The sequence below is a fragment of the Silene latifolia genome, chromosome Y, assembly GCF_048544455.1.
Source record: "Silene latifolia isolate original U9 population chromosome Y, ASM4854445v1, whole genome shotgun sequence".
NCBI classification, from domain to species: Eukaryota; Viridiplantae; Streptophyta; class Magnoliopsida; order Caryophyllales; family Caryophyllaceae; genus Silene; species Silene latifolia.
The window spans coordinates 412,894,556-412,910,899 of NC_133538.1; the positions used below are offsets into that span (position 1 = coordinate 412,894,556).

The 16,344-nt window shown below is 36.4% G+C and overlaps 1 protein-coding gene across 4 annotated transcripts; it reads right to left on the reverse strand.

Moving 5' to 3' along the window:
- Window positions 1-3,754: 3,754 nt before the first annotated feature.
- LOC141633097 (uncharacterized) lies at window positions 3,755-16,125 on the reverse strand. 4 transcript variants are annotated; one of them, XM_074445584.1, is made up of 8 exons: window positions 15,711-15,943; window positions 8,260-8,295; window positions 7,751-7,827; window positions 6,336-6,454; window positions 6,102-6,247; window positions 5,169-5,319; window positions 4,883-5,042; window positions 3,755-4,209 (listed from the first exon to the last, which is right to left on the reverse strand). In XM_074445584.1, exons 3-8 carry the CDS (start codon window positions 7,761-7,763, stop codon window positions 4,112-4,114), a joined length of 687 nt encoding a protein of 228 aa, XP_074301685.1. In that variant the 5' UTR covers window positions 7,764-7,827; window positions 8,260-8,295; window positions 15,711-15,943; the 3' UTR covers window positions 3,755-4,111. The 4 variants fall into 4 exon arrangements, with proteins under 4 accessions (XP_074301685.1, XP_074301684.1, XP_074301687.1 ...); XM_074445583.1 differs by lacking the exon at window positions 8,260-8,295 and having other exon boundaries at window positions 15,711-16,125; XM_074445586.1 differs by lacking the exon at window positions 8,260-8,295 and having other exon boundaries at window positions 15,707-16,122.
- Window positions 16,126-16,344: the final 219 nt, after the last annotated feature.

Here is a 16,344-nt window from a genome sequence, read left to right on the forward strand (position 1 = left end):
GGGTGTCATGAGATTTGGGAAGAGAGGCAAGCTAATAAGCCAGAATTATGTAGGACCTTATGAGATTCTAGATAGGGTTGGGGAAGTAGCTTATCGTTTGGCGCTACATCCAGCTCTAGCTAGAGTTCATAACGTGTTTCATGTGTCGTAGCTGAGGAAATAAGTGAGCGATCCCTCTCACATACTTGAGCCCGAGGTAATAGAGATGGATGAACCATTGAGGTATGAAGAGGTTGCTAAAGAAATCCTTGACATGAAGGTGCGCAAAACGAGAAATGGAGAAACCGTGCTAGTGAAAGTTTTATGGTCTAACCATAATGACGAGGAAGCCACATGGGAAGCAGAAGATAAGATGAAAGAGAAGTATCCACACCTATTTGAGCAGGTATGAGTTAGGTTACGGGGACGTAACCTTCGTTTTAGGGGGATAGTACGTGACAAACCGATTTATTTATGAGTTTATAGGCGTTATTGAGCATAAAATATATGAGTTTTCTCACGAGTATGGTTAACTCGCGTCAGTTGTGTGCGCGAATTTCAGGACGAAGTTCATTTTAAGGGGGGAAGACTGTAATACCTCGATATATATAGTTGCGTAATTTGTGAGTAATTAATTAGTATATAAGGTATGGGTGTTGTGTATGGGTCTTAATATATCGCTTCATGGGTTTAGTTGGGTGTTTATTGGTCGGTCTAGCGAAGTTACAAGTTCGGTCTAGCGATATAGCATGTTGTGTCTACCGACTTGAGTGACTTGAGTTTTGGCAATATGTGTTTGCACGACACAGTGGGAATAGATGTGTGTGTTGGGTGTTTAGGTTGTTCGACCAAAGGGGTAGCGTAGGACGACCAAGTGTGTGTCGGTCGACCAAGCAGTGGACGTCGATCGACATAACACACGGCTCCTTAGTTTTGTTCAACGCTTAACCCTATTTCTTATATAATTCATTTTACGACTTCCCATATTCCTTTTGTCAGTTTCTAAACACAAACACACACATAAAACCTACCCTCGTGAAAAAGGAGAAAGAAGAGAGACAGCACACACGATTCATCTCTACCGTCTGACAATTTAATTCTTAATCATCGTAAGTAGTTTACTATCATTTTTAATCTATGTAACTGATATTAATATCATAACTCAACATGAGTATGCCCTAAACACACAATTATAATTATTAATTAGATGGGGTTTGGGATGCTTGATTAATCAATGGAATTATACTGCCCAGTAGTTGATTGTATGAATTGTGTTTTCGTAATAAGGCACGGATTCGTACATGATCGATTCTAGAACCTTGCTTGCCATCGTATTGCGGATTTGCCAACAAGGTAGGGATACCCTACTCAACTAAGTTCTTTCTATTGTTATATTTTGCGAATTATTGCGTGAAACGAGGTATAGGAAGCCGTCTAAGCCTGCGTGTTGCTGCTGGTCGATCGACTTGGGCGTGATATAGAAGTGTGTTTACAGTTTTGCTTCTATAGTCGCGCGCGTGTTATTTTGTATTCATTGTTTCATCATTATTGTATATTGTCTTGAGTATTATTGAAATGCGCCATGTGTGGTGTAGTAAGGCACGGTGACCAGGGAGTTGTGACATGGAGGTGTACGGCATAGAGGTGACATGGTACGGTGACCAGGGAGTTGTACCATTTTGATATGATCACAGTGACCAGGGAGTTGTGCCATATAATGTGATGAGGTGGACGGTTGACCTGCGAAGGCGGGGATCGTACATATGCGCTTCCATGTCTCTTTTTATCTGTTTTGCTACTTCATTATCGGTACTGTTGTTCTTGTTATTATTTATTATCCCTACTCAACCAGTGGTTGACGCGTTTGTGTCAAATTGTCACCTATTTTCGGGGTGGCCTGTGTTGATCTATTCAATAATTTTCGATTGAATGGGGAGCAGTTAATAAAGCAGGTACAAAGTAGTAGCTGTGTTTGGGGGAATTGGATGAACGCGACTGAGTCTTGGACCTTGAGTCTAGTTTCACGAGTTTTTAAACATTAGTATTTCATTTGAGTTAATAAGCTTTGTAACTTTTATACTTCTTTACTTTTGGTTGAAGCTGTAAAGCCGTGCTGGCTAGTCTTTCAGTTCGGATGTAAACGATTTATTTAAGTACCTTTGTGATTGCTTTACTTTGTTATTCACAGCCTCGGTTTATCGAGATGGTAACACGTCTATTTAGTCGGGAATGTCTTGTTAAGGCTCCTTCCTAAGTGGGGGTGTTACATTCTTCCCCAGATATCTCTGAGATGTAACAATTTTCCCAATGGTACCCTTGAGCAATTTTCTTATACAGTTTTTCCACTAGATTCCTTATTTAACCAATGTAATAGCGAAGGTAGTCATTTTGCTATAATTCTGTGTGTCATCTCGATTTACTCTTACTCAACATCAACATGTACATATTTAATGCTAATTTTATGTTAAAATATAGAGAGTGAACAAAATCTTCATTTTTGCCTTCATGTCATCATTAACTTAATTTCTCAAATCTTTCTTTTAAATTACATAGCCATGTTAAACAATTATCTAGCTTCTTGTACTAAGTTAACATAGCCACGTAAGTCAGGATTCATTTTCTATATAATCTCTTCTTAAATTCATAACCTTGTTAATTTTTTGGGTGGTGAGTTGTAATGGCATAACATGATGCTTCTTTTATTGTAACTTAGGGATATCTGGGGAAAAAATGTATAAAATACTGGCGTATCATAAGAAATGCTCAAACTTTTATTTTTTTTCATTTTTTTTTATTAATTTTTAATTTTTAATATAATAATTATTGCCACGTCATCAAAAGTTAACATTCTGTTAACGGTCGTTACATTAAGGGGTACCACAGGCACAAAAATGAAACCTTATGGGTACTAGGGTGGATTCTTAAAAGCAGAGGTACCATGGAAAATCTGACAAAATTAATGGGTATCATGGAAATTTCCGTTATAAAAAAAATAAAAAAAAAAAAATAAAAAAAAAATCCTGTCATTTTCCGGACCCTGTAAATACGAGCTCATTTTTCTACGTGCTTCATATTCTCGTTCATTTTTAAGAGTTATCATTGTAATTTCACCCCTAGCAAACTTTCAACCTTGTCCCTAAACTCCACCTTCTACCCCTCCTCACCAACATCCCTACTAGCTTGTTACCACTACCCCTGACCACTAGCTCACCACAACCAAAAGAGCGGGTCACTAGCAACCAACATGGGGATAAGCTTGGTGGTTGTACTGAAGGAATGTTGTGGGTGTGCCAGGGATAGTGAGGACTGGTGACTGAGATGTTGTGAGAATATGGATGAACCTGAGAAACAGACTTAAAAATTAACTACATAGAATCAAAAGTTCAAAGAAGTGAAGTGTGCTTTTCACCTAAACCAAACTCGAGGAAAAAAATTGAAACCACCAGACTCCATATTGGCAATTCCACATCCATTTCTTACAATGATACAGGTTGGAAAACGAAACCATTATCACGAATGATCACAGTAGTGCACACCACAAAATCTCATTGAAGACGGCACGTATCCGTCACTTTGGAGTGACGGATATCATTTCCTCTCACAAATGACCCAAATAGAGGAGAGAGGGAAGCACATGGGGGTGCCCCCACCTTGTCCCCCCTATCCGTTTTGTGAATGGCATTACCCGTCACTCGCTCCGACCCGTCTTCAGCAAGACTTGTTGAGTGCACACAAATAATGTCTGGCAGCTGCTAATATTATTAACAAGAACAATGCGGGCACAATGGCGATATATGATTTATCGTAATAGAATAAACAAAGAAGTCGGACATTCAACATCCCCAACAAAACTCCCAAGACTTTTATTCCATAAGTGGGGGAAAATCATTGGATAAAACACCAAAAGACGACTCCAATCAAATACCAACTACACCAACTAACTGATCTCAAAACTAAGCTCTGTAATGAATAAACTAAAAGCATACACAAATCTATTCCTCATTGGTGAAACTTGATAGTAAATTTAAAAGTCCCACCGTCTTTAACCCAACAATAACGTAACCCCCAACAATCGAAGGGTGTATGATTTCGGCACTATGATAGATCAATATATATTTGTTGCTTGATGTGTTCACATAAAATCATAATCATCCGCATCAGCATCAGCATAGGCAGCTAATGCCACATCATCATCAGGCTTCCCAACATGAATTGATTTCTTTTTTGCACCTGTGGGTAAACATAAAATAACACACCAAGAAAATAGGAAAAAGACACAATCAGAGTAATTGAAAACTCCAATTCTATTGCTTAAAAGAGTAGTGTACACGGCTTCTACAGGCAACAAGGCCTGCAGAAAAGGCAATGAGAATTTGATATACAATAAGATATTTTGACTAATTGTTTTACCAAAAAATTAGAGGACCACTAACCTACATCCTCACTCCTCAAAGATCAGAAATTGCTACCTTTTCACACATAAAAAGGAATATGAAATAATAAAAAAGTAAAGTAAGCCAAAGGAGCAGATGAGCCCAAATACTTGAGAGACGGTCTCTCATTAATTTACTTGAGAGAGCACCTTTTTCATACCCTTTTATGTGTGTTTTCGTAACCCTTTAACCGTTTTTATAAGCAAACCAATTTCATATCATCCATAGTCGTTGCTTTACTTTTGGTCGCATTTTACTTCAAATTGTAAAATGTTATCGCAGTAAATTTATTTAAAGACCGTCTCTCGGAAGACTTACTCGCAGATATGAAGGATATCAATGCATATAGATGGGTCCTAACTCCTAAGTGGAAAAGAAGTCACTAGTTGAACTGTCTTATATGTTTAAAGTCGAGATACTCGTATGACAAATAACACAACCAAAGACGGTTGATATTGTAGGACCTTTACCTCCTTTCTTTTTGCCAGCATTGGCCTCCTTTTCAGCCTTCAGCTTCTCATTTGCAATAGCAGTCACAGAGGAGGCAACGTCCTTAGCATCTGCAGCTTTTAAAGAAGTCATTGACAGCCTCATCACCGATTTCAATAACCCCAAGTAATGAAAACTTTTCTGCATTGAGAAAATGGTATATGCTAGGTAAATATTTTGTAGTGCTACTAATCAACCAAAGAAGAAGCATGTGACCAAACAAAGTGTTGGAATGAATATGAAGTAATCAAACCAATATGAATGTACCTCGAACAGTCGAAGCTTATTAGAGATCAATTCGGCATATTCCAAGAAGTCGCTTTCAGATCTAGGAATGAAATTGTCAAGAATCTTATCATCACCACTTTTTTTACCAAACAGCTCCGTAGTGGACTTATAATCCGCTTCCTCAACTAATCTGCATTAAGAACAATGTCAGTGGCATGCTGAAACAAACCAAAGAGTAACGTAGCAATTATGTGTATCTTTCTCAGGTTGTCAATATAAATGATTGAAGCGTTCAACAATGGTAAGCCACGGCATAATTCTAATTCTAGTTTACACTAACAAACAATATGAGATACAAAAATGCCAAACCAAGCCTTCTCTGACGACCCTCTCACCCTGAAGAACTGTGAAACACTGAAACATAGATTTTCCATCAAACCTACAGGCGTTCCACATCTACCAGTGCCACATTCCCACTTGACCAATTGACCAATAGACCAAGGACATTTTCTACTACTACTTACTTGAATAGGTTGAAATTCAGCATTCATGATACGATGAACCAACATTAAGCAACTTATCAAAGACCAAGTAAGCAACACGGTTAATCTGAAGGCATAGAATGAAATGCATGCGTACTATGATCATACCAAGAATAAAATAAACATTTGGGATTCTTCACTTTTTCATTAAGGTCACACATTTCATTCAAGGTTGCAGCATATTTAAACTGGTCAGTGGATGGTTGATTGCTAATAGACAACTTCATATGCGAGAATAAAACTAAAGAGGTAGCTCTTGAGTGACAAGTGTAACCACGACATTCTTCAAACACACGGTAGTTTCAGACTGTCTGTGCGATTATGAGTAAACGGTTTAACAACCTACTGTTCCCAAAATGTCGGTTCTACAGCAATACAATGTAGAAGTTTCAGTTATACTAAATGTAATATTATCAGCACCAAAACTGACCTTTGCTGACGCAATTTCTCTGCTACAGGATCCAATGGTGCTTCTGCTTCTACGGCTAGTTCAACTTCGTTTCCTTTTTTAGCCGAGTCCTTACTACTTCCAGCCTTCTTGGTAGGTTTTTCAGGAGCCTTTACAGGTGCAGGTGCCTGGAAAAACATAATACAAAAACATGAGAAAACATCAGATAAAACCCCCTCTAATTAAAACTTAAGTGAACTGACAAAATCATCATACCGGTTCAGGTTCATCGTCATCCTCCCAAGATTCCTTCACATCATTATCATCAAGATCTTCATCATCCCAATTGCTTCTAGGTTCTTCCTTTTTCAAAAGTTGTGGGACAGCCTCATCCTCTATTTCATAGGCAAACAGTCATTATATCATCAGCGAGTAAAGAAATACAGCTCAATATGGTATCCCACTTCTTGGTACATAATTACCGCAACCGAAGTATTAAAATCATCAGCGCAGCAGAGACTATTTCAAGTTTCAATTGCCATATCGCGTATGTTGAATTAAATGATCACTAACGACCATAAACTCACCCAACTACTCCAATGAGTCCAAATAGACGTCTACCATCACAAAGACTTGTATAAAGGCCACCTTACACTAACATGGTGTAAAATTACTTTACCATAAAAAATAAGGTACCTATAATATATTCAGTGTTAAGCTCTTTTAACACTGTTAGTGACCAACTTATTCTATGATCAATTTCCTATTGCCAATCGCAATTTTACCATAGAAGGTGATCCTTAGTTAACACTTATATTCATTAGTGGTCATCTAATCGTTGTAAGTGATCCTTCTAAACTCTAGTCATGATTTAGTTTGACAATAAGTTACAAAAAAATGCTTTATAGGTGAGACTTAATCAGGAATCATTACATTTCTAATATTCAACCTCTCCTGCGTTTTAACTCTGACTATTTGTGTATATCATGTATTTCCAAACATCATTAATTTCCTGTCAAAATCTGCTTCAAAAGCTTCTGCAATTTTGTGCATTTATTATTACTTATCAAACTACCTATTTAAATTTTCAAAACAATGACGCCATTTGACATAACATTTATGAACTTAAGTATATTCATAGTATTAATGAACCGTTATGAGTTTATGACCATAGTATACAAAGTGAAATACAATCACTTCATGTCTAGAAACCAACTTAAACCACATCTTAGTTTGAAAAGGCGCACCTTGGATGAGGCACTATCCTAAACGTCTTGGTTCATTAGCGAGGATCCTGAGGTTCATTAGCACGTCGAAATCTTTAGATATGCCTTTTCTTTATACCATTATTCCCAAACTTTACTCCTTTAAATGTTAGTCAACTTGAAAAGTCCTAAAAGGAGTATTGTTGTGCAAAATTTTATTTGGGAAATAAAATGAAGCTAAAAAATAAGGCGCCTTGCATCTAAAAGGCCACGGCCCCTTAGAACCTTGGTGTGCCTTGCGCCTTTTCAAACTAAGGACCGCATAAGGAGACAGTGACTAAGACAACAGCGATAAGACTAAGGTGTAGTCCAAAAGCCAGTGCATTTCAACAAGATTAAAAACAAAATAGACTAGGATACAGCAGTTTCAAATTATTCAGAGTATCAGCTTTATAATGCATAAGCCAGTGTAACATCAAATCTTACCCCAATCCTCCATTATTAGCTCTCTTTCCAAACAAATAGTAATCAAAGACTCGAGTCGCAACTTGCCGACACAATGTCTGCACGGAAGGAAAGAGAGCAACACGTTTTAAGAGCAACTCGATTGGAAAAAAAAAAATAGAGGTAATATCAAGTAGGCACTCCAGAAGAGAAAGTAAGAAAACTTTATGGTCAAAAGTTTTTCGGATGGCCATAAAGCCCAAAGCTATGAGGTAATCATTCCAACCATGGTTACCAGATTCGCTATGAATACGCCTTTACTGATTCGCGATTCGCTCTTACATAATGTGTTATGCGTATTTTTATTAAGCAACATGATAGAATTCGTTCTTAACAATCCGCAATTCGTAGGGTACCAAGCGAATCCGGTAACCCTAATTCCAACAGAAATCAGGATCCATATTAAGGTTTAACAAATATCACGTGTTCAATAATCTAATCTAAAAAGAGAGCAAATATAAACGCCTAACCAAGTTTTAAACAACACTTGCTCTATTTAAAACAGATTTTACGATCCAACCCGAATTCTGGAAGCATTAAAGATAGTCAGTAGTCACATTCCAGCAAGCAAACACCAACTTCCATGCCAGCATTCATCTTAAAATGGCTACAGTGAAAAAATTGTACACGAAGAATTGCCACAGAAGAAATTGATAGTAGCAGCAACTAAAATATCTGATACAATTTCGAGAGAGTGAATAGATCGGTTTTTCTCATATAAACTCCTATGTAATATCCTAAGCAAAACAGATGTTTCAAAATCAGCCACAGCACAAAGCTACAGTGAATGCACTCACCCTCATCAAAGTCCATGCCACCTTAACGAACTAGGAACCGGCCAGGCTTGAATAGCACTTCTGTAGTCGATTTAGGAACCGGCCAGGCTTGAATAGCTTCGACCTTGGATGGGTCCATTCTCACTCCATCCTTACCGACAATGTAGCCAAGAAACACTACACTTGACACCATAAACGTGCACTTCTCAAGCTTACCAAACAATTTTTGTTTCCTCATCATTTCAAACACGGCCCTAAGATGTTGCTTGTGTTCTTCATTCTTACTGTAAATCAGAATATCATCTAGATATACAACCACAAATTTGTTAAGGGAAGGCCTTAACACTTCATTCATAAGCCTCATAAACAAGCTAGGAGCATTACATAGACCAAACGGCATCACGAACCATTCATATAACCCTTGTTTCGTTAAAGGTTGTCTTCCACTCATCTCCCTCTCGAATCCTCATCTAATGATAACCACTTCTCAAATCTAGCTTAGAAAACACACATGAACTAGAAAATTCATCCAACATATCGTCAAGTCTAGGCATAGGAAAGCGGTATTTAGGCCCTGTTCTTTTGAATTTCAACTTGCTGAACTCAACTTTTGAACTTGAAGTTGCTGAACTGAACTGAACTTTTAGGAGCTGAACTGAACTTATAGAAGCTGAACTGAATTTATAGGAACTCAACTCGGCTCGGAGCGGGCTGCGGCGGGTTTTAAATCTCCGGTCGCGATTGCGGTAGCGGTCGCGGTGTCCCGAAATCGCTCCTGAACCGCTTGTCGCGGACCTTGACTCGTTTGTCGCGGCCGATTTTTGTTTTACAATGTTTTATATTTTTTTTATTATTTATATATGTTTTAGATATTATAATATAACGAAATATGTCCACAAAAACATTTTTAAGTACTAAATGAAAATCTCGGTGTGTATCGGTAAACTGGCTGAAGCAAGTTAAAATGTAAATGAATGATTGAAGGAAGGAAATAGATAAATACTTAAAAGTAATTACAAAAATTATGTTTAAAACAAAAAAATTAATTTTAAAACAATAAAATAAATACTGTAACAGTTGTCAGTTACCTACATACCAATTGAGTTTCTCTCCATTTATTCCTCTCTCCATTTCCTTCCATTTCTTATTAATGGTCTAGATTTCGTCTCAAAACGATCTAACGGTCAGGTCAATGAAAAGGGTGAGAGTGGATAATGATTAAATATTGTTCTATTAGAGGAAATGGAAGGAAATGGAGAGAATAGGAAATGGAGAGGATCCCCTCTCCCTACATACCTACATAGAGTATTGAGTACACAAATGACTAATGGTGTCCCATTAGCCACGTCTCACACCCCATTACCACATATTATAAATTAATTAATAAAAGAAATTAAAATACTTAAATATACTTACAAACAACTCCCGAAACCTAATTACTAAAACATTATGACTCATCACCCATCTTCATCCCTGTCAAAAATTTCACTGAACCAACCCAAAAAACTAACACTAAAATAAGATTATCTCGTCTGAATTATCCACTGCTCGTCTTCATCCACAAAATTTAATGGTAAGAATCTGTCATAGATATCATCTTTTCAGTTTGGTGCGGTCATATCGGGGTCATATCGGCCGAGTGATACCCGAGTTGCTACTCGGCCGATTTTTGCCCTCTTTTAAACTAGCTGATAAAACTCGTCGTATCGTGTATCGGCAACCAACGAGACCGATACTTCTTGGCCGAGACGAGACGAACCGGCCGAGTTTTAAAACCCTGGTTGCGGCTCGGCTGAACTTACACGAGCTAACTTACTGAACTGATACGAACTGAACAGAATGGAAAGGGTTGGGTCGGCTCAGGCCGGCGACCTTGCCCAGGCTTAATATTTTAATATTTATTTATTTATTACAACAACAACAACATCAGAGCCTTAATCCCAAAATGATTTGGGGTTTTGCCAAATCATTGTTATATTAATATTATTAATATTAATATTTTTATTATCGTTATTAATTAATTAACCATCACAATTATTATTATTATTATTATTATTATTATTATTATTATTATAATGAATATTGTGATTACTACAATCAATAATATCGATATTAATATAAATAATACAATTACTAATACTCTTATTAATATGAATATGAATATTAATTAATTATAATATTATTAATAACATTGCTACTATTAATTTTAATAAACTAATATTATTATTAAAAATATTACTATTATTACTTTTATTATAAATACGTATTTTTTTTCAAATACGAACTTTATTTTTTCACATACATTTTTTCTTAAACATTCCATTTAGTACCCTTTTTTACCTAAAACCCAACCAAATGAACTCTTAAATCATCATTTTTCCTAAAACTTATTCTAATTTCTCAAATGACTCAAAAGATTGATTCCAATTTAACAATTAATAAAGTATTTTACTTTTTTATCAATTATTAATATTATTTGTTGATTTTTAATTAATCATTCAAAATGTATTTGTTTGGCAAAGATAAAATTAGGATTTGTTAACTTTTATTTATTTAATTATTTAATTAATTAAATTAGGATTGATGGTGGTTCTTGGTGGCTACCGAATCACTCAAATTAGTATGATACTTACACGAGCTACCTAAACACTCTAATAATAGTAATAGTAGTAGTAGTAGTGGTAGTGGTAGTGGTAGTAGTGGTGGTGGTAGTAGTAGTGATAGTAATAGTGGTGGTGGTGGTAGTAGTAGTGGTCGTGGTGGTCGTGGTGGTGGTAGTGGTGGTGGTGGTAGTAGTCGTGGTGGTGGTGGTGGTGGTGGTAGTGGTAGTAGTGTTATTGTTGTTGTTGTGGTGAGCTCGAGCTCAAGCTAAAAAAAACCAGAAACAACAGGGCCATAGAAGCTATAGAAGCTAAACTGAACTTATAAGAGCTGAACTGAACTTATAGAAGTCGAACTGAACTAAGTTAATTTTTTATATTTATAGAAGTACAACAATACATTACAATAAAAAATAAATTACATATTACATTTTATTTCTAACCATCTATTTCCATATTATCCTCCTCCTCCTCACTTTCATATTGAATCCATTGTCTCGCCAAATGTCTTTTAGACTAAGTTTATCCACATATTGAATATGAGTCTTAACAATAGTAAAAAGGACTCACTTTATCGTTAAGACTTACTGAGACTCTCTTATTTATTCCACTTTATCTCTCAAACCTATCAAAAGTATCAACAACAATAAATAGGACCCACGTACTTTTACACACACAATACACTATATACGGGTCTTAAAGTGGATCTTGGATTTCCAATACCCACCCTCAGACTTCTTAACAGTAGTAATAGAGCGTCAGACTGTTGTTCATACCAAGCTTCGTACCCAGTTAAACATAGCCTTACTATGTTAATTCGTACCTTGTACATAGTTTCCTTATGCTTTGTTTCAAATATATCTCAATCTGTTGAGATTAATGAGGCATAGGTGAAATAAGGGTAAAAATATTAATGAGATAGGTGGATTTGTGAATAAGTAATGAGTAGGCGGTTTAGCATAAACAAATAATAAGGGCTATATTTTTTTTTAGAATAATGTGTATTGGATTTTTTTGCATTGATTTAAATGAAAAGAGTACTATTTTATTTCCAATTTGTAAGTATTAGACAACGGGTATGAATTTATAGTTAATATAAGTTGTATGAACTTGTCTAAACTGACCTTATAGGAGCTGAACCGAACTTATAGAAACTGAACTGAACTTATAGGAGCTGAACTGAACTTAACTTATAAGAGCTGAACTGAACTTATAGGAACTGAACTTAAAGGGGGTGACTTTAAGTCTAAAAGAACAAGGCCTTAATGGTAATGTTATTCACCGCCCTACTATCAATACACATTCTCCATGTTCCCTCTTTTTTCGGCACTAATAAAGCAGGTACTGCACATGGACTCAAGCTCTCCTATACATAACCTCTTTGAATCAACTCCTAGACTTGCCTCTGTAATTCTTTCGCCTCCTCTGGATTAGAGCGATAAGTAGGCTTATTTGGTAATGCCGCTCCTGGAATCAAGTCTATTTGATGTTCAATTCCCCGCAAGGGAGGTAACCCATATGGTAACTCCTCGGGAAATACATCCATAAACTCATCAAGCAACCCCTGCACTCCACGGGTATTACTTGCAACAACGGAATCCAACTCTCGAACAACTAGCACATAAGCTTGTTCGCCTTGAGCGAGAATTTCCTCTACTTTTTGAGCCTCAATAAACATGCTGCCCTTCTTTAGTTTCGACTCTTTAAGCTTATTAGGTGACATAGGTTTCAGATTGTAAGTTACATTACCCTTCGTCACACTATACACGTTAGACCTCCCATCGTGTTCAACTTTCCGAACTTTCCGATCAAACTGCCAAGGTCTGCCCAATAGAATGTGGCATGCATTCATTGGAATCACGTCACACCACAGCTCGTCATTATAGGGTCCTAAGTTCAATGAAATCAAAGCCTGTTTCTTTCCCGTTATCCCCATTCAACCAATACAGCTTATATGGCTTATCTCGGTCCCTAGTTTGCAATTTAAGTTCAGCAACCAAAGCCCTCGATACTACATTAGTACATGAACCACTATCGATAATAAGATAACAGATTTTGTTATGTACCTTGCACCGAGTATGGAATATATGCTCTCTCTGTTCAGCCTCTGCTAGACTCGTTTCCACAAGTAAGTTACGAAGTACCAAACATTCTTCTTCACTTAGCGGATCTATATCATAGACAACACTTTTCTCGTGGTTAGCTTCGCCGTCCCCTTGATCCGTCTCCTCCTCAGCTGTTAGGGCTCGCTTATGAGAGCGCTCGTTTGCTATGGGTCCATAGCCTTGACACTTGAAACGCCTCATAGAATTTCCTTTAGGCTCCACGACAACATCCTTTCTTTATCTTTGGCTTCTTCTTTCAGAGTCTCTTTAGGCTTGCTAAGAGTTGGCCTAGAATAAGAAAAAGAACTCGTTCCAGCATTCATGCCTTTAGATTAGAATAGGAATAAGGTTTTTGTGCCTTATCATGCTTTTCAAATTGTAACGCTAACCTGCAAACATCGTTAAATCCATCATAATTCTGGATTTCCACCCGTTGTGCTAGGCTCGGATTGAAACCACGAATAAAACGTGATGTTTTCAATTCTTCCTTCTCTTCCAAATCGCAAACAATGGACATCTTCTCAAATTCCTTAATGTAGTCGGTTACAAACATACTTTCTTGCGCAAAAGATTAGAGCTTTAGGTAGTTTTCTAGCTCGTAATCTTTGGGCAGAAATCGCTTCATGAGATGCTTCTTCAATTTAAGCCAAGCTTTAATCTTTGCTTTACCTTCCTTCTTCCTTTGTTTCTTTAAATTCTCGTACCACAAAGAAGCGTATTTAGTAAGTTTCAGAATTGCTGTTACCTTGAACTTTTTCTTGTCGTCATATTCTTTGTACTCAAAAACCCTCTTGACTTGTCCTACCCAATCTAAGAATATTTTTCTGGATCCATGTCGCCATTAAAATCAGGAATATCGAGTTTAAGACTCCGATCATCATCGTTCTTGCTCCTCGTCTTTCCTCTTGGCTGTTCGTCCTCCGAAACCAGATCCAGCGTCCCCATTCTTTTTCTTCTCTTTGTTCTACAACATGGGTGCTATCCCCTTTAAAACATAAGACATCTAAGCCATCTCATGTTACAACTCGTTATGACCGCCTTCGCATGTTTTCGGAGTACCATCAGCATCTTTATTGTTAACCATGATTAGAAACCTTCCAAGACAAATCTATTAAGGAATAAATCTAAACCTGGCCCTGGTAACCAATTTGATGTAAAACGCGTAGCTTTTAATTGAACGAATCTAGAAATTGTTGAAGTTGCGGCGGAATTGTCGATTGTATTGTGAGTGAGGCGTGTGATTGTTGTTATTGTGTGGATATTTGTGATTAAAGAACCGAAAATAAGGGATAGAGATAGCTACATCTTGTTCTAATCTTGCGAGGTTGAACCTTGCGAGGTTAACTCAACCTCACAAGGAAGGGTCGTAAACTAATCTGGCAAGACTAATCCATATTGCTTATAAATTGTAAACTTTAATTAATTCTGTATGTAATTTGAAAAATAAGGCCACAACCGGTCCTTATTTATAGTCCTACTTCAAGTCAGACATAACTCTAATTCCTTTGCTTGCTAATTAAGCTATCTAATTCATCCTAAACTAACTAGGAAACTTATTTAATAATTAACTATTAAAAATCAGATTTGAAAAAGCTAAATAAAACTAGGATTAGGAAATACAGAGTTTCCTAATTTTATTCGAAAACATTAAAATAAACTAATAGCTAATCTAACACGATTTAGGAAATCGTGTCTCCTTACACGGCTGAAATACCGTGCTCCTATACAGTCTCGGGAACTGTGCATTCACTGCTTCCTCCTTCGTTGCACTCCCATTTCACCATCGTCACATAACTCGAACCCATTTTAAAACCTTCTGTTATTTTAGTTACATTTCGACTAATCGCTATCTTCCAATGCTCCCGCATAAGGCATATTCATAGCGAATCTCGGGGATTCATAGCGAATCTGGTAACCATGAATCCAAATAATCAAATAATTGAACCAAAGGGAGTACTCACATAAACACAAATTTCATAATCTTTTTTTTTAAGACAAACAGCATATAATAAATTAACAATCACTAACAGAAATAGACAAAATTAATTAACAAATCCAGCCAAAATTCCAACTTTTAATGAATACAATATCGAATACTGTCATGGAGCAATAAAATCCCCAAATTATATTGTTAAAAAGAGACTAGTCGATTTTGACCGTGAGTTATTATTCTACCCCATCTATCTAACTCTCAATTGATTATTTACTTTTTAATTTCGTGAGGGATATTTTAATCAAACTTAAACAAATACTCCGTTGGAATGGAGCGAGGGGCATCTCTTAACAACACAATTAAGTAGACAAAAACCTTAATTATAAAAACCCTAAATAATATGATTGGATTGCAGAAATCGGACAAAGTAATAGCAGTAAATTAGATTGTAGAAACCCTAATCACTCATCAACCAACTAATCACTTAGTATCGTAAAATTAAAGAGAGAGAGAGAGAGACATACAGACCTGTGGCGGTGGCGGAGAAATTAGGGAGAAGTAAAACGACGTAAATCCAAGGGAATTGGATTCGATTGAATTAAACTAGGGAGAGATAAAAAGGATTACGGGGTAATTAACGTAATACGGTTTTATATACGAATTCTTAAAGTATACTCCGTATATATTAATTAAAAAGGAGCTGTTTTGAAGAAAGAAGAATTAGAGAAGGAAGAGGTGATTAAAAGGAGAACAAGAGAGCTGCGCTTCCACTTGTGTGTTTGATCAATCAATTAATATTAATATCAATATCATATCAATCAATCAATCAATATCAATCAATATATCAATATCAATCATCAATATATATACTTAAAAGAGGAACTTTTGGAGCGATTTTATTGGCTACTGCTTTTGTCTAATAAATAATGTGTTTTTATAAATTAATTAGCCAAGTCACTTTTATGTTAAGATAAAGTTTGTATTTGTGCTGCGTAATTGTATATCAATATGTATGTATAATTGTCATCTCTAATTATCGTTGTAGACTCCTAATAAGCGTCAAATTGAGACTTTCACTATAAATGTAAAGAGTTACACCGACCTTGAAAAAACAAGCCTATAAAAAATAGTATAAAGTTTGGGTTTTGGTTTAAAAGTATAT